A 27,338-nucleotide genomic window follows, 5' to 3' on the forward strand; every position below is an offset into this window, starting at 1 on the left:
TACTGCATGCAAGGAGCTTTACTGGTGAACTTATTTGAAATTCCTGTGCCTGAAGGCAGCAGAAACTCCCCAGCACCAAGAAGCAAAAAGAGAAGCAAATACAGCAGCAAAGATTTCAATCTGCCCCCCTATAATTGTGATCTCTCAGTCATTGTGTTGCACTTCAGTCGGTTGTCCATACAATCTCGTTCAGGAGGACACAGTTCAAGCTTATGTAACCTTTGTCGCTCCTGTGTGAAGTGGGTCCATCGCCGTAAAATACAATACACACAGGAAATGGTGCTTTGTGTTTGAGGCACGTTGGTGATGGTCATGTTCAACCCTCGACCAGTCAAAGATCCCCGGGAGGTTAAATATCACAGCAAAGTCAACTTTGGTATTCTTTGCTCCTATCTTATTAAAACGACAGGTTTTATTTGCTCTCTCCCACCTGAATCTCTGTCTTTCCTTCCCTCCCCTCATCCCCCTCCCCCTCCCTTCCCCCTCCTCCCTTCCCTCTCTCCCTCCTCCCCTATCTCTCTCACCCCCCACCCCCACTCCCTCTAGTATACCCATCAGTGAAGCGAAAGGTGATATTTGCTAGTAACCAATAAAGCATACATTCTCTTGACGCATGTACAATTCATCTTTTGAATGCAACAGCTGCCAAACTAACACAGGAGCTGACCATGGCTTTAACCTACCCTACACAGAGTCTTATTGGTTATACCATACTGTTTCCTGCTAACAAATGTAATTGTGCTGCAATAACAACAACAATAATAAGAAAGACAGAGTCATAACAAAATCGCTGACTTTAATTCATAATTAAACTCCCTTAAAAGGTGAATCGCATTATCACCTTGGTTGAGTTAGGGTGGTGTCATTATTCAAACCAATGATTTTGTTTGTTCTTCCCATTTGCTACATAGTATCAGTGCCCTGCAGGGCTGACGGGATGCCCTGGAGGGATGCACACTTTTATCTAAGCTGCTTTGCCTGGGTTTGAATCCCAACCGAGCGATAAATTGTCATCCCGGTGTGTCCCAGGCAGGGTCATTCATAAGTGTGTGTGTGTGTGTGTGTGTGTGTGTGTGTGTGTGTGTGTGTGTGTGTGTGTGTGTGTGTGTGTGTGTGTGTGTGTGTGTGTGTGTGTGTGTGTGTGTGTGTGTGTGTGTGTGTGTGTGTGTGTGTGTGTGTGTGTGTGTGTGTGTGATCCTTCAGATGGATGTTAAACAGGTGTCCTGTTCACAAGTATTTGTTGGTGGATGCTAAAGATCCCACTGTGTCCTTCGCACAGTGTATGCAAGTGTCGCTGACACCACAGCCAAATTACAAATTCCTGCCTTAACCAGCAGAGGGCACTGCATCAGCAGCACAGCCATGCCCTCAGCCAATGATGTTACTGCAGCCTTCACATAAAAAAGAAGTGCCCTGGAATACATTGATATACAGCTTCATATCTTATACACTGCAAAATGAATCATGGTGTGTACACTTAATCCTGCTATGCAATACCGCAGATCATTTCTGTTTTGTGCTCCCAACCTTCAACATCATCCAACCATATTTAATCACCCCAGAGTCATCATTATTACAATCTGCGATTTATGGACTTGCAAAGCAGGTTTTCGATGTAGCAGTGTGAAAAGGCTTTTGAAATCGAGGGCGTTAGGACATGATTCATGCCATAAAAGAGGTGCACAAGTTTTCTGTCTTGGTCGGAGGTCTAAACCTGTTGGGGTTATGTAACTGTTGGGATCATTATTCAAAGCTAACCAAAATCTAAACTTGGCCAAAAGTGGGTGGGAGGAGAGGTGGAGTGGGGGGTGGGGGGATCCGAGATCCATTGACTGTGTATATACAAGTTGTAAAATTTATTTACAAAAACAGTTCATGGTAAAATGAACGAGAACAGCAAGAAGAGGCAAATGACGTTGACAAAATGGTCCTTTTCATGGAGCCAGTTGCAAGTTCATTCACTGATAACCACTGAACAGCCTGCTAAAGATTTTTCACATAAGATAGGTCAGTTCCACTTCCTCTTCCTGTTTCTTTTGCCTTTTATACATCCTGTGCGCACACAAATACAACACGATTAGAACGTTGCCGCCACCTTTACACTCCATGTATGAATCATCTCTTGTCTTGCTATTGCTGATAAGTTACAGAAATGTAAGCAACGTTGGATGCATTAGTTTGCATGGACTTAAAAAGAAAAAGAAAAAAAGTGATGCAATAATGTCATCGTGCTATCCCTTTTGAAAAGTTGAACACCTGAATTTCAGGCCCTAATTTTCCAAATCGATCTGCGCAGGCCAAACCGAATTAGATCATTCGTGTGTACAAGCGCTTGGTTAGTGCAAATGCCGTGAGCATGCAGTTGTACCAATGCTCCGCCATGGGATTGCATGTTGTGTTGTCTCGGTTTTCTCTTACTTGATTGCCGTGTAGTAACCCAGTAGCAGACTCAGGCCCCCAACGAACAGAGCAATAGGTATACATTGCAGGATGAACAGGATTTCAAAGTTATAACCTGTAGCACAATGGCAGTCATCCAAAGGAACATGAGTAAATGAGCATCATAACTTTCATCACCAATCAACAAATTACAATCTGTATCTACAATTGATTTGAACTACTTCTGAGCTGCATGCTTATGGCATGATTGCAAGCAACCCAGGCAAAAATAGCATTCCTTTCCTGTAGTAATTCTCTGCAGACTACTGTAGTATATGATAGTACAACTCTCATATACTACAGTTCTAACTGTAGAATTTTTGCCTGGGAGACTGTGATTGTAAACTATCTTCAAATGTTCATACAACACCAAATTACAGATATGAGAATTGTCTACCATGTGTTTGATTCATATACTGGTAACTATGAGGATAATTAATAGATGGTACACAACCCGATTCTCATTCGGGTTGTGTACTATACTCGGATAACAGTCTCAATACTCTGTCTTGGAGCAACACATCCCACAAGGAGGTGGTAACAGCGTTTCAAAGATGATTGATAATAATCTACCAACAGAAAAAAAGACACCTCCAACAGGTCAAATTCATCTAGCCAATGGTGTAGGACTGTGTCCAATGGGGATTGGCCGAGTGCTCGTCACACTCTATATCTTTCTATATATATATACATAATGTCTTACATAGCAAATCCAAAGACACAGAGGGAAATTGGGGCATGCAAATGTATACACAATGATAAGAAATCAAGAGCTAAAACAAATCCACAATAGGCACCACAGAACACACTTTTACAAGCAAGATAAGAATGCAGGTGTGGACTTCGCTTTGTCCATGCATGGTGTAGATACAGGATTCAATGCAGTCTGCTTTGGAAGCCATGAGCAGGATGATGAGAGCTCGTAATGAAGTGAGTCCAAAGATAAGGACAGCCAGAGGTGAGACCAGCTCGGCATGCGGAGTAACAGTGATGAGGAGCACCCAACATGAAGAGAGCCAGTGATGAAGTGAACCGGTCTCAAAGAGCACCAGCGACGATCAGCCCCTCAACCAGCCCTCGTGACCCTTGGTGCCCTTTCCACACAAGTCCTGTTCTGCCCTCTGTCCTCTCTTCTCCAGGCCGTTCTTCTTCACCCGCTTTTGTCTTCTCTACACTCCAGGGGCTCTGATGGGTCCGTTTTCTGTGCTCTCCTCTGTCCTTCTTGCTTATCTGCATGCAGAGTATTTCCTGTCTTTCCTTCTTGCCTCCCTGTATGTGGATTTCTCCTTGCTCTGGGGTTGCTTCTCATCCTCATAGTCTTAGGTGGAGTCCTCTCCGGGCCAGCACCAATAAAAACAAATCCATTGCCACACTGCGCTGCTTTTGCTGGCACACACTGGCCAGAGAGGTCGTGATGGATTTTGCACACGTACACGTTTTTCATGATGGGAAGTCCTCACCTGGCCCCCGCCCACAAACACGAGGTGTTTACGTGTACAATATAACCCTGACTATAAGTTACATAAGCTGCTTCTTCAGCATCATGTGTGACAAAACGACTTCCTCTGACAGATCCCAGTTACATTGCAATCTAAGCGACTTAAAACACAGAACCATGTTACAGTTACTGCCATCTAGCTATGTGGATTCCTTCTCCCCTTTCATGTAACAATGTGTGTGTGTGTGTGTGTGTGTGTGTGTGTGTGTGTGTGTGTGTGTGTGTGTGTGTGTGTGTGTGTGTGTGTGTGTGTGTGTGTGTGTGTGTCTGAAAAAGCACCACCTTGGTGGTAGCCAGTATTACAAATCCTGTTCCTTTGTCGTGTGATTATGGAGTGTGATATGTTGTGGTCAATACAATTTCTTTCAAAAATGACAAAATTACAAAGTACATTTCCAAGAATGTCCGCAACACATTGCCTACCCAAGGAGGGTCGAGAAGGGTACTCCTGCCCGGAGGGCAAAGTCCATTGAACAGATGGGATACCCGTTTAACGTCCAGCTGGCCATCTCCGGAGGGTGGGAGTGCCTGCTCATTATAACATTTACAAACCAATTTCAATGCTTTCATTTATATTTGGATTTCTGGAATTTGCACTCAGAATTTTCACTTATCATTGCTCTCAAAATTTGTACATGCTTCCAAAAACACTCAATTCAAGGGTTAACAAGGACTAATGATAGCACCACAATATCCTAACAATGTAGTAAAATATAAACATTCATGTGGCTCATTCCCAGATAAAATAATCCTTTGGAGTCAAGAACAATAAAACAACAATACAGGGAATAAATCATCATCACATTGACAAAGGTAGTTTCTGTTGACTTAGTGGCTCGGGTGGCTGGCATAGGATCCGAGGGTCCTGACTTCAAGCCCCGTTGGCTGCTGAATCAACACTAGGTGGGGTTAACTCAGCCTGTCATCATTCCAAGGTTGGCAAAATGAATACCAGTGTACTGCGAAAGGAGCACAACTTCAGTGGTGCAGCTTCACTTTCATGAAATGATAGCTATCTGGCAACCAAGCTGCCACATGCAAGAACAGAAGAGACTGGTGAAGCTTGACCTGAGCTGCATATTTCAGTAAACCACAGGATGAAGGCTTCCCTAATCACGATTCATTATTTTATATGCCCTGCAATTCCAATCCATTAAATGATTCAACTTGATCACTATCTCATGTAGTCTTCCTTTGCTTCTTCCAGAACCTTATCCAGGTTGCTGGTTTGTAATTTTTGTCCATTGGTCATCTGTTTTTCAAAGTGTGGATAGCCCAGTTCCATTTCAGTTTTATGATGGTGAACAGTATTTCATCGAAATTGTGAGATTCAGACTCAGATTAATCAGACAAATTGAATCCCAGGATAAATAAATAAAAACAATAATCGTAAATACGCCTTTTTCTGCAAAGCCCATCCATATCATTAGCTTTTTACATGTGATCGCAAGAAAGGGAATTTTATCACAGACCCATTGCAGACAGGTCAGCACCTCTCCCGCCTCGACTCCGGTCCCATTGCTCTCAAATACTCTGACCCTCCGAGCAACACTTCCAGGAAACGTGAGTTTTTTCCATTAATCTCCTTCTGGTTAAAATCCCAAAATCCTGGATTTCTACTGATAAATGTGCTCTTTTGTTCCTCTTTGCTCCCGTTTGTGGAACCACTTTCTGGATACGGTTTAATTCTACCCTTCCCTCCAGGGTTTCAAGCAGGGGCAGAGGGTGCCACCAACTCATGGCATCCCCCATTCCGACCTGCAATCGCTGCTCCCCCTCCCCAACCAATTAACACTGCCTCACCTAACCCAACCTTCTTCCATGTTAGCGCGTTTCCTCCATAACTATCTCTCCTCTATTCTTGTTAGTTAATTCCCATGTTTCATGTGTTCACCTGTGGTCCAACTAACACAGTATCAGTGTGTTGCCTTTTTAACCACGTCATCCCGCTTTTTCATGAGCCTAGATCTTGTATATAAAAAAGCTTTAGATGTCACTCCCCGAAAGTCTCTTCTTTAGAGGTTTGACCTTGTGTGGCTGAATATTCAGTGATGACATGTAAGAGGAAATTGAAACCGGTGGTATCTGCCCAGAATAATATAATAGCAGTTCCACTGTCCTAATGTCTCTTGACATCGTGTAAATCTTGTTTTTTTTTTAATATCATTTGCCCACATGGAAAAATTCATCAACAAAGACAGAATGCATCATTTGTTTACTCATTTAAGCTTTTGTAAATCACAATTTAAGAGTATACATGCCAACTCCAAGCTGGCTCTTTTCTTTAACATACAACTGCCTTGGTAGCATGTACTGTAAAGATGCTGACGAGGAGCCCGGAGAAATTTCTGTCACACATGTCAGCACTCATTCCAGCAGAAGAGTCATAGACAATGTTAAAATTGGCAAACCTAAAAGGAAAGAGCAACCATCAACATTGTACACCTGGCAGCATCGTGCCAAGGTCGTGTACTTACCTTTGAAAAGTTTATCTCCGACCCGACTGTAAACTCTCGTATTGGTGCTTCAAAGGCAGGGCATCGTGTATCGTCATTCAGGTTGACGTTAAGGTGGTTGTTTGTCTGCTAGCATAAGCTGGTGGATGTTAAGGATCCCATGGTGTCTTTCACAAAAACTCAGTGCATCCTGAAAAAAATCTGAAACTCCTACCAACATTCATCGAATGTCAAGCCGAGACAGCTTACATGGCAATCAAAGACTTGGGCCAAAAAACCTTCCAAGGGAAATGTCGCAACAAGGTGGGAATCATTTCAGCCATTATGAAGTAGTAGAGGAACCATCAACAGGGAGGGACAAAAACACAAACAAATCCAAGTGAAAATCCCCTTCCATGAGACACGATTTAAAAAAAAAAAAGTTATGAACCTTCTAAAAAGCCTGGTGTTGACTTAACGGCAAGGGCAGCTGGCTTTGGATCCTAGTGTCCTGAGTTTGAGCCCCAATGGCTGCTGAATTAACACCAGCAGTGGTTGACTTGGCCCGTCATCCTTCCGACGTCGGCAAAATGAGTACCATCATACTGGTATAGGGGCACAGCATCAACGGCATAGTTGCACCCCAACAAGATTATAGCTACCCACCAGCCAAGCTGCCATACACAATAATTAGTTAAAACTGCCAATCTGCTACACAGTTAAGTCGAGAACTTCATTTTGTACCAGAATGTCACCCAGTAGATACCAACCTTTAATACCAGTCAGTGAGTCAGCGAGTGAGTTAGTGGTTAGAAAGAGTTATATATATTTGATAAAGCCTGAGTTTTAATCTCGCCCCACTACATACTGTCATCCATTGATGCGATGCAGCAATCTGTGCACAGTCTATCAGAGTGACCTCTCTGCCAGTACTGGTTGATGTTGGACATTAAGAGCAGAGTCGAGTTCTATCTGGAATGCCAAACATCACACATTGATATCCAAATCACCTTCAGTTGAACGTCAGGCAATGTTTATTATTATTATTATTATTTGCAATGACGGATGTTATTATTTCTTCTTGTTGTTTAAATACAAAGTCAAGGCTCGTGGAAGAGCAAGAAAATAGATCAGGATGCAAGAAAACAAAAGGAACAGTAGAGATAGGGAAAAGGGGAAACGCACAAACAGTGGGGTTGAGGAACAAGTCCTAAAATCCTGTTCTGCAGCTCTTGCACATCCTCTTTCTGCTCTTTTTGCCCTAACACTTACCCTTGGTAATCTTCCATCTGCTTGTAAATCGGTTAACATCATTGTATTATTACTCTGTGCCAAAACTATATGGATGAGTTGGGTGGATGACAAGAACAAGCTGATTCGATTTTGGTTCAGGTTTAGATCAAGATCCAGCCTCTTTAGTGGGGTACAAAACGTAAACTATTCAGCCTGCTAGATGTATGTGCTCTACCGAGTGCCCTTCTTCTTGTTTCTACAATAAATAGGTGATGGGGTTAAAAACACATGCCTTTCAAAAAGAGTAACTAATTGTGTGCCGGTATTGTGGCTCAATTCTAATTTAGTGTTCTTCTTATTTTTTATTATGCAGCACATAGCTGTAGGTAGCATAATTTGTTTGGGGTGCAGCTGTGTCACTGATGCAATTCCCCCTGTAGATTTGGACAGGCATTTAGAATTTGTTCAGTATGCAGGCGACAGCTGTTTGCGCCTACTCTTCGCAAAGAACACTGTTGGATCTTTAACATCCACCAACTAATGCCAGCAGACAAGATGTTGAGTTTAATCTCCATCCGAGGGACAGCACACACTATGATGAACTGCCCTGCCTGTAAAACACCTGGATGACAGTTTATTGGCGGGACAAGATTTAAACCCAGGCGAGACACCTGAGAGATGAGTGTGTATACCTTTAGGCTATCCCACCAGCCTTTCTTGTTCGACAACAGTCCATGATTGAGGACCAAGTTATCCAGGTAAACTTTTAGCTAAAATCACATTCACAACCAGTCGTAGGTTGACTGTGATGCCCCCAAAGGGTTACAGAGCAACATCAAGAAAGCAATGTCCCTCAAAGTGACAAAATCAAACATATTCAATCACACAGAGTATTAACATCCTTCTCTCTTCCATTAGGCTTCCCCTGAAAATGTAGACCTCTTTAGTGTGTTCAGCACTTCTTTAGACTTTTACATAAAATATAGGAGGTGGTATCAAATATAAATACACACATATAGATATATATACACACACAAACATACATATATATATATATATTTATATATATATATATATATATATATATATTTATAAATATATATATATATATATATATATATATATAAATATATATATATATATATATATATATATATATATATATATATATAAATACATATAAATATATATATATATATATATATATATATATATATATATATATATATATATATATATATATATATATATATGTTTGTGTGTGTATATATATCTATATGTGTGTATTTATATTTGATACCACCTCCTATATTATATATATATATATACACATTTGATATGATCATTTGTTTAAGTCGAGAGTTCAAAGAACGCCTTACCCCATGCAGTGTTTAAGTATATAATTCTAATGAAATATAACAATGACTTTAAAGGTCGGATTAACAAAAAATCCTGGAAGTTTAGCACCCACCGTTAATGCCGTCTTATAGATCACCTTGTAGTTTGTAGAACATGTCCAAATTGTGCAAGAAGGTGATTTGTATTCCACTATATCGTTAAAATTCCACTATATATATATATATATATATATATATATATATATATATATATATATATATATATATATCCCTGATAGTTTTATTCTGCTTTGGTGGGATTACATCAATATTAAATTGATATATTATGTACCTTTTATTAAATGTACTTACGTTTTAAAATGGCATTGGGGGAGCAGGAATATTTTGTGTCCTGTGAAAGAGAACATAAGTTCTTAGTGTTTCACAATATAAAAACTGTGTAAATAACAAACGCACAAATCCTTCCCTGTTAATACCAAATTGTGCAAGTGACACATTCAACACACATTATCATTGCTAATATGATTCAATGTTTTGGTTTTTAATAAAGATTAGGTGCATAAATGAGTGAATAAAGCTGCGGAAGGAAGTGGAGGAATGGAGGGGAGGGGAGGGGAGGGTTAAAGTGGTCAAAACATTTTATATGATCATGTGTTTAAGTCGAGAGTTCAAAGAACGCCTTACCCCATGCAGTGTTTCAGTATATAATTCTAATGAAATATAACAATGACTTTATAGGTCGGATTAACAAAAAATCCTGGAAGTTTAGCACCACCGTTAATGCCATCTTATAGATCACCTTGTAGTTTGTAGAACATGTCCAAATTGTGCAAGAAGGTGATTTGTATTCCACTATATCGTTAAAATGAAATAAAATAAAGATTGGGTCATATACATAATATCATATACATAATACATATGATAAAATAAAGGTCATATCCAAGATTAATTCCTGAAGTTTACCACCGTTGAAGTATTGTATTTTTACACCACCTTATCTAACACGTTACATTTGTTATTCGTGCCTGTTGTTTGTGTCCTTTGCGACATCCTTAAAAACAGCGAAATTCCTGTTTGGAATTATTTTCAAGTTTGTTTCATTGCCATACACGCAGACAGAGTAAAAAAATTATTTCACTCCTCTCTGCGCATGTGCAATCGGGACAAATTCAGAGCCAAAGTACTGATAAACAACAGATTCGTTTTCCGACTCCGATTCCGATTTGTGTTCAAAATTTAACACGCAATTCAAATTAAGCTGTTCCTCCATCATTAACTGATATTTCTGGATGGATGGACAGAAAGACAAACAAACAGAAGTGAACAAATTGCTTAACCACACTTTTCGCTTCACGTGCGTGGGGTAACAAGAAGGAGCATTTAACGTTGCATCGCCTTGTTCGGATGTATAAATTAAAGCAGATGTGAGAATGGATGATCAATACCAAATGAGATTCTGCATGTGGACACGGACACACAAACACACACACACACACACACACACACACACACACACACACACACACACACACACACACACACACACACACACACACACACACACACACACACACACACACACACTTTGAGATATGGTAGATCTCTGTTGCATCTCTTGAAACCCATCCACGAATGGAGACAACAGCCAACAACAGCAACTTGCATGGACACACACATACGCATGCATTCATTCACACTCATACATACATGTACATACGAAGGTGGATACTTTGAGACCTGGGAGTAGTGCTCCGTTCCACCTTCTGAAACCCACATGTGGACATAACCACGACACAAGCACACCAATCGTCTCTCCCATCGCTTTGTGAAAGGACAAGGATAAGGATAACAAGATTTCCGCAAGGCCTTTAAGACTGCAGCAACCCAGAAGTTTATCAGAACACACAGGGCCAACTGATCAGCAACTTTCTGAAGTGCATCCTTTTGTCTTTGTTTAATTCTTACTTCAAAAGTGTTTTTTATTTATCCAATTCAGAAAGAATGCCAATAACGTTTCCATTGTACAGTTTACTTTACAGTTTACTGCTCTTTCTCGGATTTCCTATCATATGCTGCCTCTTCTGGAGTTATTAAGCTTCGTCACAGAAATCTTTGGACAGAAAGTCAGGAGGGAGAAATTTTTGGAAATGGGCTAAAGCACCAGCAAGATGAGTGCTAGCAGATGAAATAGGCAACTGAGTGTCACCACGAAGACGATGCTCGATGACCAAAATTCCTAGCTGCTCTGTGAAGCACCAGAATAAAAGTTTTTAATTGCATCCAATTCCAATGAGACTCAAATCCAGATTAGACAACTCAAGCGAGAATCATGCAATAGCTGAAAGAATAAGTTCATGAATGAGTAAATGAATGCGTAAATGAATGAATAATGAAATTAACATAAAAGAGGCTTTTTTTGCCAAAGAGGCAAAATAATTGATTGTCAAAATATTCAGAACAAGTTTTTAGTGTTTTATTTCAGCAATGCAAGGCACTTACATTGTTCCAAATGCTGACAACACGGAGCACCACACAATGATCACCATAACGGGAAATAGCATTATAGTAACCCCCATAGGACTTCCTAAAAAAAAAAGAATGACGTATTGGAAACTGATTACCATGACAAAGGGTAAATAATTAACATATAGCACAGAGTAACTGATTGGCATGGCACAGAGCAAGACATTAGCATAGCATGATAGCACAGTGTAAAGCAATATCAAAAACTATCAGGCACAGACTTAGTAAGTTTTAACAAAGGCCACACTTTGGCTGTCATTTAAAAAAAAATGAATGATTTTGTTAAATGGTGTATAATATATGTTTTATACACTGACATGTTTTGTAAAGTTACTTGGATGTGCATGTGCAGTGTACCACCCAGTGTGGAATAAAATGTGTAGCTCCTACTTGGATGTTTGTCTTGCCTCTCACCCCTTGATCCCACCGATATGTCATATACACGATTAAACTTGTATACATATTATGATGTGCCATTAAATTAATTGCCTATTATTTCAGAGTTCATAATGTTTGATAAGGCTATCCACTAGTTGTAAATACAGAGCAAACTAAAAAGCATCTCAAAATGCACAGCCCATCCACGTCCACTTTAATCAAACTAAACTTGACAAAAAGACCAGCTAAAAAAATGTAAAACTTCTTAACTAGTGCTCTCATTATTCTCATTATAAATGTTTGTTGAAAATTTGATGACAATAGCTCCACTCTCAGGAGAGCCAGAAAACAACACCTGTCCAATCTCCAGACTGAACTTTCAAACTTGTCTCCCTCCTCCATTAAAACCTGGTGGTGTCTTGTTAAGCCTCAACCTATAGGATGGAGAAGTTTGTGGCAATGCTCGATTCTGATTCTGCCTGCAGGAAAGAGTGAGGCTTTTTACTGTTGTAAGCCAGGTTTGTTTTCAACAATTAGTGCCCCCAATATTTCATGGTACCTCAGAGTTTCTTAGTAATACTTAGGAGTACTAAACCACGTTGTTATTGTTCGTCTTTCGGCTGCTCCCGTGAGGGGTCGCCATAGCAGATCATCCGTTATGATCCGCATACTGATTTGGCATAGGTTTTACGCCGGATGCCCTTCCTGACACAACCCTGGTCACCTCTTATGACACAGGGATAAGGATTGGGTTTCGCCATGATTCCGGGCTGCCCTACACCCTCTCATAGTGCGGCCCAGCGCAGAGCTCCCGTCCTAAAGCGATCCTCCAACCCAAGCCTCCGAGTTGCCGGATTACAGGCGCATGCCACTATGCCCGGTAGCAGCACTAAACCACCATTTACGATATTTTGTTTTTTCCTCTTTTTTTTTCTACCAATGCCCGAGCTGAATGTCGGAGCTGGTTGGGACTTTCAGAATGAAATTTTACACCAAAAAATTGGAATACAAAGTATGTGGGGTTAACATAATTTTTTTAACCTTGACGGAATTTTTAAGGTCATGACTTAATTATAGACATTTTAAAATTTTTCACCAAAGCTCGATTGATGATTGTCCAATAGGAACGAAATTGCCCTCTCTAGATAGCCCAGAATAAAGCGCATTTACTCATAATTTACATTATACCCTTCAGAGTTAAAGCCCAAAGTCTTAGACCACTTGGAGTACTAAATCACCATTTTGATTTGTTTTCTTTCTTCCTTTTTTTTCTGCCAATGTCCAAGCTGTATCTTAGAGTTGGCTGGGACTTTCAGAATGAAATTTTGCAACAATAATGGGAATAAAACGTTCACAGAGTTGGCATAATTTATTTTGACCTTGACCTAATTTTAAGGACATGATAGAATAAATAGAAACGTTTACATTTTTACCAGAATGCGACTAATTTTTGTCCAATAGGAATACAAATGCCCTCACTTGATCGAGTTGAGTAAAGCACATTTAGACTTAATTTACATCATACCCCTCATGGTTAAAGGTCAAGGTCAAATTGCGATCTGAAAGAAAAAAACACGTTCTTTGTCATAGCTCAATTTTGCAAATGCAGAATTTCAAAGACTGCTTGGTCTTCCAAAATGTATCTGAATCATAATAGTGGACCTCCACTGAACTTGTGCGCCTGCTATTTGTTTTTTGTTCTTGACCGAGTTTTTTTTGGATTGTGATCTAATTAACAAAAACATATTTTCATCATAACAAAATATTTTTCCTCCATTTTCATGATGTTTAGTTTTATGGATATAATGTATGTAGATGGGAACACATTTTCTTAATTTAGACTCCATCTCAAAATGTTGAAGGTCAAGGTCATATGGCGGTCCAAAAAAATATGGCCATCATTGGATCATGGGTGGCGGGGAAGGCTTACCCTTGGTGATCGCTTTGTGATCACAGATATATAGTTAAGTCTGTCTCTGGAGCATTCTCCCCCTCTATCCCTTCCTTCACTTCAAATGGCACCACAGCTGACTCCGTTCGTGAGAGGGCTGAACACCTCAATTAGGTGTTTGTTTCCAAATCTTGTACCCTCAATCCCTCGCTCTCTGTAGTCACACCCAACTGCTCCTGAATTCTGTGTCTTTTGAATCTGAGAAGGAAGAGAAGCTTCGAGCAATGCTCGACTGATTTAAAACTCGACAGGGCAGCAGCAGCTCAGGTGTCCTAAAAACCTCTTGCACATCCGTTGTCTACCTTTTTAACCCTGTCATTTACTCTGGGTCATCTTCCATCTGCTTGGAAATCAGGCAACATCACTGCCTTACATAAAAAAGGTGCAAAAATGGACCCCCTTAACTACAGAACTATCATCATGCATACAATCATCAGCAAGGTCATGGAATCCATAATCACAGTTGACACATACTTCCCTTTCTTCATCGTGTATCATTAGTATTAAAATACTATTATTTAAATAGTATTAGAATACTTCCTTTTCTCCAACGACCTCATCTCCGATCCTCATCTCTTCCATTTGATTATGTTTGTACCATATCCTGAAACTGCGTGGACTGTGCATCCCTGCTGACAGACCTCTGGTAGCTTATGCATGTTGCTGTGTTTGAGCCTGGGGAGTAACTGCTGAAATCTATTCATCCAGATTCTTCCCAATATCTTTGTTCTTTGTTCCTTTAATACTTCTTTCTAATTTGTTCTCAATTCTCTTTATTCATTCTAATTCTTGCTATTTCTTCTCTCTCATCCCCTTTACTGTCTATTTCTCTTTTTCATTTTATATCTCTCAAAGGAGAAGTGAATTATTGCAAAAAAAAATTCTGTAAGGCTCACTTGGCTGCGCCTGGATGGGTTTGAGGGTTGTGGAGGAGCAGCTGAAACCCGAATGCTATCCAGATTCCTCCTGATGGCTCCATCTTTGCTATTTATTTCTTCGGATTCCTTCTTGGTCATCCATTTGATCATCAATTATGACTCAGACACAGTTGCTCTACCTTGGAAATGCTGCTTCTACTCTCCTAACAATGGATGGAGGCCATCAATGTCAAACATGAGATCAGAGGTGTTTCTAAGCCTGGTGTTGGCTTTATGGTTAAGGTGGCTAGCTTAAGATCTGAGGGTCTTGAGTCCAAGCCCCTGTCGTGCTTTTGAAATAACAACAAGTGGGTTAACTCTGTCAACCTTCCGAGGTCGGCAAAATGAGTATCGGGGCCATTACACCAGTGGCACAGCTGTGCCAGTAGAAAATGAAGCAGCCAAGCAGACACAGGCTACAGACGAATAAATAAAGAGCGGTCTCTCTCGATATACATATCTCGAGCTTTCATAAGGTCTAGCATCCTGCCTTGCTCTCCGAATTCTCTGCTTACAGTGTCCAAAGCCAACTCCACTCTTGGGTCCCTGACTTCCTCGACTCTCGCAGCCAATGTGTGGCTCTCAACAGAATCCTTTCATCACCTCTCCCTATCAAGGCTGGAGTGCCCCAAGTGCCCCAAGTGCCCCAATTCCTGGCCCAATCATATTCTTAACCTTCATAAGTTATCTCTCTGACTCTCTGGAAGATTCCTCTTGATATATTTGCTGATAACTTTACCCTCTGCAGATATAAAAGATGAGGGATGTCACTGCAGACCTTGATTTTCCCTCTCTTCTGAAATAGATTTTTTAAATCACAAGATGGTTAAACACTTGGAATATGTCTATCTGTCTGTCTGTCTGTCTCTGTCTCTCTCTCTCTCTCTCTCTCTCTCTCTCAAAGGGTCATCTGGCAAACACTCCCATATATTTTCTTATTAACAATCCTATTGAAGAAGTTCACTCACTCAAACTCTTGAGTCTCAATATCAGTCATGCCCTTTCCTGTATAAACCACTTTTCAAAGTTCACCTCCAAAGCCAGCTGAGGTCTGGGCATCAACCATCATGCAAGGTCGTTCATTAAGGTCGTTCCTTGGCACGTGTGAACTCCTATCCACCTCCAAGGCCTTGATCCACAGCTTAATGGAGAACTGCACTCTCCTTTTGGTTGGCACCCCTGCCTCACACCTTGCTCAGCTTAAGGTAATGGAAACCAAGGCCTTCAAGATCATTGGAATCTCCGACGATGAAGCCGAGTCTATGGGCCTATCACTTTACCATAGCAGACAGGTCAGTGGTCTCTCTGTCTTCCACCAGCTCCTTTCTGGTCTTGCACCCTCTGCTCTTTCTGTGCTTTGTTCACACCAGGTTTCTACAGGTTGCACGTGTTCCACAATCAACCCCTCTCTGCTTCATCTCGCAAAAATCCAGAATCACTGCTCACCTCAACTCATTTGTTCTTCTTTTTTCCCACCCGTCGAAACAACCTCCACATTTTTTTCATTCTTATTAATTCCTCCTGGTATTTGAGAAAGCTGTTCACCACCATCTACCCTCAATAAACCACACACCGCTACCCCCAATTTCCTGTTTTTCCTTCATGAGAGTTTGCTTCTGTACCCATCTTGACCGCCCCCTGCATTCTCCCCTGCCTCTCTAGCATCCTGAGTTTGTCCGCCTCCATTTGTTTTCTCCCTCGGCCCTGCTGTTGGCATTTCCCTCCTATATATCTGCTGTTCCCTTTGTTCTGTCGGGTCCTGATCCATTCAATGTTCTAGCTCTTCCACAAGCCTTAATTTAAAGATGTTTAACAAGGTTGTGGGCTGGACACACACACACACACACACACACACACACACACACACACACACACACACACACACACACACACACACACACACACAATTGCAAAACCTCATCTCCCGCTGTGTGGGTGGATGCATTAAAGTGATGATTTGGGATATCCAGGGAAGTAATGTAACCCTGCCAAAAATAGCAAAAACAAAAAAAGAGCATAGATTGCCAACCCTCGCCAGGACTTGTTTTGTGTCATGTTTGTGTAGTTTTTTTGTGGTGTATTTTGTGTGGTGTTTGTGAACTAGTGTGTTACATAATTAAGAAGAGATATAATTAGAACTACCAGTTTATAACAGTTGGCAGTGATGACCGGGTTCCAACACATCCTGCTTTGATACAACCCCACTTTGGTCGGACACCTGACCCTGACCCATGACGTGAAATATTATTCAATTGAATTTAGAATGGGATTAAAATAAATTAAATTCAAATAAAATGGAAGACCAAATAGGTACAGTCCTGCACTGTAGTAATCAGAAGGAACCCGAACAAGAAAAAAGCACAGATGAAGTCATCAGGAAGAACCTGGATAGGATTCACATTTCAGCTGCCACTCTACCCTCAAAACCATCCAGGCACAGCCAAGTGAGCCTTATTCAAAAAAAATAAACAATAAAAAGCCAAAGAGAACACAGATTCAAAAAAAATAAATAATTCTGGCTGCCACACCATGCATCCGATCAGGTTGAAATTTAAAACATATATTCCACATCAACACCGGATCATAATTGTGAAGCTTCACGTCGATTGATTAAGCATTTCAAGAGAAAGAAATTTTAAAGTTTTTTGCTCAATCCAATATGGCTGCCAGACCATGTGATGTCATGTTTGTGAACCTTTTGTTCCTCATGGATCGGCGTGTTTGTGAAACAAACTATGATGTCATGTTTGTGAACCTTTTGTTCCTCATGGATCGGCGATCATACCTGTAAAGTTTCACCTCGTTAAGTTCAGCCATTTCAGAGAAGAAGATTTTTGAAGGTTTAAAAAAAAAAATTAAAAAAAAACAATATGACTGCCGAATCATGTGACCAATAATGTCATCAAATATTTTTATGTGAACAATTTTATCCTTAGATGACTCTTTAAAATGTTCATGCTGATCGGATGTTGCGTTGTACATGTGCAATTATGACATCATGAAAAAAATCACACTCATTCTCCATGAGGAGTTCTTGCTATGTGCCAAGTTTCAATTTTTTTCCTTTGTGTGATTTTGGAGAGACAGAGGTCCAAAGTTTTTCCGTTCAACTCCGTTGAAGAAGAGTTCCTCAATGACAACGTTCGATGATATGATGTGCTATGTCTCCAATTTATTTGAGGAGATGAAGTTGCCATGGAACAAGCTTGCTAGTGGATGCACCGATGGAGCCCCAGCCATGCTCGGCTCTCATTCTGGCTTCATAATGCAAGTCAAGGAAAGGAATCCTCATGTGGTCGGAACACATTGCATGATCCATTGAGAGGTGCTTGAATTGACAAACACTTCCTATGACAAACACAGGGGTGAGGCGCTCATCACCAGATTGTTTTGACAGTTGTGCGCAGATTTTGACTCAGCACACCACGATTATGCCACACACAATTATGGTGTTTCTCGAATGGAAATATGCTGCTATGGGTGCTGGAGCTGTGGGATGAATTGAAGACATGTATCGAAGCCAAGGTAAAGGAGGACCTCTTGTCTGCCATGAGAAGACTGAGCTTCGAGGCATGCCTGGCTTAGCTGGCGAGGCATTAAACAGTCTTTACATCAAGCTACAGGGCAGGGAGTCCAACATAATCAGTCAAAACGACCATATCAAAGGCATTTGTTGCCAAACTTGGCCTTTGGGGAAGGAAGGTGAACGTGTGAAATGTCTCAGTATTCCACAGACTGAGTGAAATGTTGGATGATGATCAATGAAGAGTGAAAGAGGTCATTGGAGACCATCTGAAGGTCCTCAAAAACGGATTCCAGTGGTACTTCCCAGGGATTAACACAGAGTAATCATTGGCCATCACGCAAGACCCCTTCAAGTGTGACGTGGACGACGTTGCCGAAGACATCCAAGAAGAGTTTTTGGAGCTCATAAACAACTCAACATTGAAAAACAAATTTCCCAACCTGATCCTTCCTGACTTCTGGGCCAAGATGCTCCTGGTATACCCAAAGAAGAGCCACATTGTTCTTTAAGTCCTCATCCCATTTTCATCTAACTACCTTTGTGAGTCAGCATTTTCATCTCTGCTGACAATAAAAACGAAAGCATGAAACAAATTGGAAGTTGAAGCAGATTTGTGATGTGCTTTTAATGTTTTTGTGCCTCGAATGGCAGTGCTCGCTGCACAAGAACGAGTGCAAATTTCTCATTGAATTACCTGCTCCAATGTCCTATCTATCCTGTCTAATTTGATTTGTGATTGATGCTGAATTAAAATTATATTAACCTCCTTTAAGTTTTAAGGCCACTTTAGGTTGAGGCCGTGTAATGGGGAAAGAACTTCCTCTCCAGGTGGGTAAAGGAAGTGGATTGAGAACCCCTGGTCTAAAGTTATTTAGTGGGAGGGGCTTTCTCAAAAGTTATTTGGAGAGATTTAAATGACAGTAAAGGAGAGTAAGGAAAGAAAGGAGGAAGGGTAAGCCAGTAATCTTTTGCTTGGAATGGCATGTCATGCTGGTATATTGAGTGCCCTCTATTTTTCCTGTTAATAAAAATATCAAAATGATTTGGTCCACACTTTATTGATTCCTGGCTGGACATCAATCAATTGAAGAGCTTCAGTGTGACAGGCTGTGGTTTGTTGTGGTTTGCACAAGAACAGACAGGCGAGAGTTGGTTGTGGTTTGCATTCTTTGCTCTGCAGGTCACATTAATGATGACTATGGATTGTTACAAAACCACATGCAAATAAATTGGCATAAAGATAAGGAAGGAAAGATGCACCTATCTCCAATCTGAAAGGGCATCCCGTCCCATGTGTTGTTCGCCTGTAGTTCAGCAATGATGTACGTCCCTGACCCAAGTGCGCTCCAGAAGTTACCCAATGTGGGGTTTGCACAGGGGAATTCAAGGCAGCCTTCCAGTGGAGCCACAATGAACTGGTAAAAACTGCAGGTAGAACAGTTTGCACACAGTGATTGGGAGAACGTCAAATACATGAGGGATGCAAGCAAGAAACATTTTGCTCCCTCCTTTCCCTCAATCGTTATCTATCTCTCTATCTCTCTATCTCTCTATCTCTCTATCTCTCTATCTCTCTATCTCTCTATCTCTCTCTCTCTCTCTCTCTCTCTCTCTCTCTCTCTCTCTCTCTCTCTCTCTCTCTCTCTCTCTCTCTCTCTCTCTCTCTCTCTCTCTCTCTCTCTCTCTCTCTCTCTCTCTCTCTCTCTCTCTCTCTCTCTCTCTCTCTCTCTCTCTCTCTCTCTCTCTCTCAACCACCATCAAAATATTTAACATTTTAATGGATAATGAATATTAATTTACCTCACTGGTCCATTGTTGTCTGAGACAAGCCTTAAAGGAAGTGACATGCCGTCAAGGAAGCCAAATGGAACATTTGGCTTTGGAGGATCTGCACACCAGAAAACAGGACTCTGTTTAAAGGGTTTTTAGGAAAGGCAAACAAGATCGTACATCATGTACTCAAAATTTTGTTTTTACTACGTTTCCTAAACATAAAAGTACAAACATTCTGCAGACAAAACAACAATAGATCATTTATGGGGATTTTGAGCATCACTGTATTTTCATCATCACATTATAGTACCACCAGTAAGTCGACCACAAAGTGTGATGAAGAATCATATATAGACCAAACAAGATGGATGAAATGATCACTTTCCTGAAGGTCATTCGTGAGCCACCTGGGATTTGAAATATCGCAATTGCCATGTGAGTTACTGGATGGTTCAAAGGTTCCCAAGTCCACTTACCTTTGAGTTGTCTATTAAGGGTTCAATGCTGACACAACTTTAAACTGCTGTATTGATGCTTTGCAGGTTGGGATATTTTCCTCTGCCTCTTCTTCTTCTCACTGTTGCCACTGGGATGCTCTGCCCTCATGAGCCTGCCTGCCTGCCTTTCAGAGCAACGGGGCATTAAAAAGGCATGAGGTGTAGATGCTGTGGAGGGGATAAAAGGCCTCAAACACATATGCTGTTCCATCTCTCTTCCTTTGTCTTTTTGGAGGCTTCTTCCCCTCTATGCTGGGTGCCACAGCTGTGGGCTGGACCATGCTGCTTGCACGAGACTTCCTCCTCTTCGAGCTGTTTCGATCCCCACATCAAACAAGACCTTGCCTGGCTCCCATTGTAGGAGAGTGACCATGCTTGAGGTGCCACTTATTTTGTGCTAATTTTTTTGTATTTTCATATTGGTAAGTGAATCGATATATTTATTCATTTCTTCGATATTTATATGGTGTGCCATCCTGATGAAGGCAAATAAGACTGAAAATCTGGATAGGCATCTCCGTTTGGTATTTAACCAATGATGACATTAAATATCTGTCTTTTGACATGAGTGGCGAGGCTGAAGCTTCTGGGGTGGAGGCGCTGCTTTGGTCCGTGCATGTGTGGGACTCTCATCCATTGGAGATCAAGTTGAAGGGATTCATCATGCCCAGCACATTTTGACGGATATATATATATATATATATATATATATATATATATATATATATATATATATATATATATATATATATATATATATATATATATATATTTGTGCACATAAAAGAAACACCCACCCATGTCTCGCACCTGTGAATGTGGACAGAATAGCTAATCAGCTCTTACCTAATCAACGAAACCCAGGTGGTAGGATTACATAACTAAATTAACACCTCCTATGCTCCTCTCTCTCCTTGGGAGCCTCATTGGAGCAATGCTGTCTGCGCTGTCACTAATTATTCACCAAAAAGCGATGAAATTGGTCCAGCAGCTGAGGGAGTGTGTAGCATTGGGATTCTCATGTGTGCACGATTTGTGAATGTCTTTGCAGTTGTGGAGGAACTCTGGGAAGGGTTTGATACAGCATAGTGCTGACTGTGTGTAGGCATTATTGATTGCTTTACGCAGCAGTTTTGGCGAGAAGAGCATGGGAGGTGTTATATATATATATATATATATATATATATATATATATATATATATATATATATATATATATATATATATATATATATATATATATATATTTCTTCGTCTTCTTTTGGCTGCTTTTCGCTACAGCGGATCATCCGTTATAATCCGCATACTGATTTGGCATAGGTTTTATGCCGGATGCCCTTCCTGACGCAACTCTGGTCGTCTCTTACGAAACAAGGATATGGATTGGGTTTCGCCATGATTCCGGGCTGCCCTACACCCTCTCATAGTATGCCCCAGAGCGTCCGTCCTCAAGCGATCCTCCAACCCAAGCCTCCGAGTCGCCGGATTCCAGGTGCACGCCACTACACCCGGATATATATATATATATATATATATATATATATATATATATATATATATATATATATATATATATATACAGAAAGAAAGACCCACCCACATCTCTCACCTGTGAATGGAGGGAATAGCCAATCAGCTCTCACCTAATCGAACTAAACGCAGATGGCTGGGATTATATAAACAATTGACTCCTCACACACTCCTCCAGACAAATAAGCTGCATAAAGCAACCCAGGAAGACCTACACAAGGTAAGTGCGATGCTGTTTCGAGCCCTTCCCAGAGTTCCTCAACAACGATAAAGATGTTCACACATAGTACACACATGAGAATCCCAAGGTATTTCTGTGTGTGTGTGTGTGTGTGTGTGTGTGTGTGTGTGTGTGTGTGTGTGTGTGTGTGTGTGTGTGTGTGTGTGTGTGTGTGTGTGTGTGTGTGTGTGTGTGTGTGTGTGTGTGTGTATATTGTCACGAATTTGGGAATTCGATTGCATACAACATTCAGTTTCCTTTAGTTAGTTATGTCGATAAGTGCTTGTTCCCAAGATAGTTCACCTTCCATCACTTCTGCTTTCTGCCCCCATTCCTTTAGTTAGTTTAGTTAGATTAGCTGGTTGCTTGGCTAGCTATTCTTGGTTTGTGGAGCTCTTTGTTCTCCGTTTGGTTCCCAGCTTGGTGCGACTCATCGGCCTCATCTTGGAGGTGGTTCCTTGGGGAAGCGGCACATCGACGGGAAGGATCGGCACCTCGTCTCACCAGCACGTGTTGAGAAGTGCGGGAGGATTCGCTGGAGCTCGGGAAGGATCGCGGCTCACGGTGATTGGGTCCAGCTCACTCGCGCTGGAGCCCGGGTCCAAACAACTTGAAGACCACACGAGGTGGAGAGGTTCAAGATAGGTCCTGGGTTTCAGCTCACCTGTCCTCCGAGCTGGAGCCCGTTATTAAAGGCCCCAGCCACCATTTATTGGGTGTGTGTGAGTACGTGTGTCCGTGGGCCCGTATCTACTAAGTAGGAAAACTGTTAAGTGATTGTGTATAACGGTTGTAGTTCTCCTGTCATGCGTGTTGGCCTTGTATCATTGCATACGTGTTTTGCCTTGCTTAATTGCATACGTGCATGCCTGTATACGTACTTTATTACAATAAATGTCCTTGTGTGAATGCAAACCTGTTCGTTGTGTCCTTTCCCTCCATTGAACCGCTGTATTGCATTCGGAATAATAGTTGGTTTTTAAATAGCCGATAATAGAATTGGGTCCAACGGGGCCTCTCGATAATACCCTGCTCGGTTATCCCAAAACGATGTGAGCTGCTTAAGCGGCTCGTTTCAAGCGGGCCCCGTTGAGGTGCAGTCTCTCGATAGTCTGCCCGCGCGATTAATTAGGTATATCGACAATTCGGCGATTGACCCTGTAGCGTGCGGGTAGAGTGTTGACTTGGTTGTGGTGTGCTCAAAACACACCCGTAGCGGGATTCCGGCGTTTGATCCGCAAGGCTGCGACTAGATTGTCTGTTCGGTGGGCGAGAGCGGCAGCCATTGGCTAGAAGCGGTCGTCCGCACGCTGGCGGGCGGAAATCTACAACAATATATATATATATATATATATATATATATATATATATATATATATATATATATATATATATATATATATATATATATGTAAACCATGCCTTATGTTACTGACTTCATCTCTTCCCTTTTCCCTTCCCCTGTTAAAATTTGAAGTGACACATGCACATGGAGATTATTCATGATTTGCAGATAAATGCTGATACTAGGAACCAGGGAGTGCTGGGGTTGGATTTGATCATTGTAGTTGGGAGGCAGACGGGGTAGATTAGTTGTTTTTCTTGACTTGACTAAATTAAGTGTTGTAACTATTTTTCACATAAATTTTTGTATTTTTGAAATATAATTTCTGACCGAAGTAGAACTGTACTCTAATTATCAGAAACAAATACAATATTCCTTTTCGCCTAAGTCGTAACTGTTTCTGAAGATGATCTTGCAGTATGGTACTAAATCTTGTATGCATTTACAACACCAACATACACCATTCATTCGGGGTTGAAAACCCAGGTTTAGAGCTGACAGAGATTGAAAACCCAGATTTGAGTTGATCTAGATTCTCCTACAATCCAATTTTAGAGTCGATCTGTGGTCATGAAAGTGCTTCCATTCCCATGCAATGCGAGCTGTCAAAGGATGTATACAGTTCTTTCCCAGCAAGCTTTGTGGCAACACCACAGGATGGACACTGTTGCTTTGCTTCCAACAATCCTAACATTTCATTGGAGCTGTTTGTTTGTACAAATAAAGTCACAAGAGAATGCGAAACTATGGAACAGCAGAGAGGTAGCAAAGGATTAAGAAGATGAGATGTGTTATGCTACAACAGGAGGTTCACATACTTACAAAGGTTTAAAGTGGAACAGAGAGACAAAGACATCACACATGAGTGGTTGAGGGGAAGAAACGAAAGTGGCAGGAAGGGGGATCAATTAAGAGTGGAAGAAAACAGCAATGAGTACACGAGAAACCTTGAGGTGACAATGAGTAGCAAGCATTTATGAATGACTGGAGGGAAAGGCAGGAAACAGATACAGGGATTTTCACAAACAAGTAAAAAGAGGGATGAAGGAATGCAGGTGAGTGTTCAGCTTAGGGTTGTGGAAGGTAACCTGGTGTCGCATTCTGGAAGAATCAATGCAACCTCAGAGGACTGTGGTAGAATGGAGTGATTGGAGGTTATCAGGAGTGAGGCCAGAAGTGAGGTTACTGCAACAGTGAAGTTTATTTGTGTTACTTTCTTCCTGTTATAATGGTATGTGGTTGCAATATAATGAACATCATCCAGTTTTTATAATTATTTTCCTTTCTTTATTGTATAAAACCGTTTGGGGCTTGAAATTACCTTGCAGCATTTATTGTTGTAAAGTTGAAGGATGTAAAAGTGTTCCAGGATTCTTCAGTCTTCAGACTGCTTTTCCTATCCTTTGAATATATTTGTCACTTCAGAGGGTCATTCTTCAAGCACTTTTCCAGATTGGATTCAAACTAGTTAATGGTAGTACTCTTGACAACTTTATTGGGGAGACTTTTCCAAACTGCGATCGATCTCTGGCTGAAGATGTTTTTCCTTATCTCTTACTTGCAGTCGCTCTTGAAGAGTTGTGAGTTTATGGCCTCATGCAATGCTACATGGTAGTATGTTGAATAAATTCTCTGGAATGTTGTCGATTTGCCGTATAATTCTGCTGAAGACCTTCAAAATGTCAGCTCGTTTTCTCCTATACTTTGGGAATGTTTGGTGGACAAGCAGTGGCTATGATGACCATTGCCTTTTAACTTGGGTATTATTTTGTCTCATATCAATCAGACAGTCCTTCATTCCATGATGAAAAATCTAACGAGACATTCAATGACCTGGAATGTTCCTTTAAAATATGACTCACAGCAACTTCATTTTATAGAATCAGAATGAGGCAACACATTTTGCATAAAACTTGTGAAGAGTGTAAAATCTGATCCTAATGAAGAGTTCACCGAATGAAAAACTCCAAGCACTTCTTCTATTATTTTTGATAAATGGTAAAGCTCATCAAATAGCTTGACATTTAAAATTTCTCAGAAACATAAATTTGTGGCTTCACCATAAATGGAAAGATTTTGTTGGGAATTTGGCTAGATATATATATATATATATATATATATATATATATATATATATATATATATATATATATATATATATATATATATATCCCAACTAACAATACTGGTACAGTGACGGCAGGGGGTGCTGCTTATCCGTGCACTTTAGATGGAAACATCTTTAGCCGGGTGTTGTGATAGAAATTAGTTTATGGATATTAAAGGTCCCACAATATCTCTCTCAAAAGAGTAGGACATTATGTGCTTATGTTCAGCTGGCTAGGTTCCTTATCTATCGCCAAAAGGGAGTATAGCAGTACATCATTAAAAAATACATATGGAAGTGATTGTTTCAGGTTGGTATTTTTTAGCGTTCCTATCTGAGCATATAGCTCAGGATATTTGCTGAAGATGCCAAATTGAAATCCCGTACAGTGTTAATTTGTCTGTCTACTAATGTCCTTGTAATTTAACTAAAAGTGCATTGATGTCTCCTAATGCCATTGTCTTGCAAGTGATGCATGTACATACCCCTTCGACAGAACGATGTAAAAATACAGTTTTTAGGTTGATGGTAAAAACGATGTTAGAACAAGGGACAAATATGGTTTAGGGAGGTTGGTGGTAAAAAATTACAACAAGGGCCAAATGTGGTTTCGGCCTACTACTTCTGAGTACAGATAGCACCATTGTATCAACTGAAATCATTGTATTATATAAGATCACAGGTGAGTAGGACTCTGCATTGTCAGAAATAATTCCACAATGGTGGAGATTGTCAAATTACTTGGGAATCAAACGAACACTTTTTCCTGCTACTTGCATGTAATTCAGGACAAATGAAATGATTTTTCATCATTCATGTCAGTCTGACAACGTTTTTATATTAATGGATAAACTATCTTAAAAACTCCTTTCTTTTAATTGTTAGAAAATAATTCAAAGGCGAGCACGTTGGTCTTCACAAAACACAACACAGTGCTTCAAGTGATGGCGATATTAAAATAATCTTTACTATAATTCACGGACCGGTGTTTGTGCGTTTATCACGCTAGTCCTCCGACAGTTCTGGGCAAATTACATCCAGACTTAGTACATATAATCAGCATGACACCATTTAATGTATAGGGGTGTTTTTATCTTTGTGGCGGTTTGGGGGGGGGGAACGAAAATTCTCTATATAAATGTGTGCCGTGTAGCGACGCCTCCAGGTGGGGGAGGGTAAAACAAGTCTCCACCATTTACAGTGCAGTATTGCTGTCCCCACGTTTTCCAGTACAATGGGATGTTTTTAATTATAAACAGAAGGTATGTTTTTGCTTCGTGCACAAAACCCGGGTTTTTATTTTTTGCCTCCACACCACCATTAAAAGGTATGCGTGAGAAGAACATGTTCTATGCTTGGAAGGAAATCACCCATAGGGCAGGTACTCTGTTAGTCACTGTAAAACCATAAACCATGCAAACCAAGTTGGTGCACATCAAATGACCTCATGGCTACCTAATTATGAAAGGTATATGATTATATCATCTTCAGATGAGGAGAGGGGTATTCAAGGTCAAAATTTTAAGTGCCACAGAACCTATTCTTTTTAACCCAATGTGATTTAGTAAATATATGACTACATGGTTATGTATTTATGAAGGTTATATG

The 27,338-nt window shown here is 40.6% G+C and overlaps 1 protein-coding gene across 8 annotated transcripts in view; it reads right to left on the minus strand.

The window, feature by feature from the left end:
- Positions 1–776: 776 nt before the first annotated feature.
- The window catches only part of LOC147025342 (sushi domain-containing protein 1-like), a 105,207-nt gene continuing 78,645 nt past the window's right edge, over positions 777–27,338 (minus strand). For 6 of the 8 annotated variants that reach the window (XM_085886233.1, XM_085886230.1, XM_085886232.1 and 3 more), the window contains 6 exons: positions 20,059–20,146; positions 19,519–19,683; positions 11,463–11,547; positions 9,315–9,354; positions 2,419–2,515; positions 777–2,052 (listed from right to left, as the gene is read on the minus strand). In XM_085886233.1, coding sequence (XP_085742359.1) covers positions 1,995–2,052; positions 2,419–2,515; positions 9,315–9,354; positions 11,463–11,547; positions 19,519–19,683; positions 20,059–20,146 — 533 coding nt within the window. In that variant the 3' untranslated portion in view covers positions 777–1,994. Of the gene's footprint in view, positions 2,053–2,418; positions 2,516–4,360; positions 6,349–9,314; positions 9,355–11,462; positions 11,548–19,518; positions 19,684–20,058; positions 20,147–27,338 lie in introns of all 8 variants that reach the window. The other 2 variants (XR_015059465.1, XR_015059464.1) reach the window with 2 other exon arrangements.

This window comes from Eptatretus burgeri, chromosome 6 (assembly GCF_056783735.1).
Source record: "Eptatretus burgeri isolate ZD-2024b chromosome 6, Ebu_testis_v1, whole genome shotgun sequence".
In the NCBI taxonomy this organism is placed as follows: domain Eukaryota; kingdom Metazoa; phylum Chordata; class Myxini; order Myxiniformes; family Myxinidae; genus Eptatretus; species Eptatretus burgeri.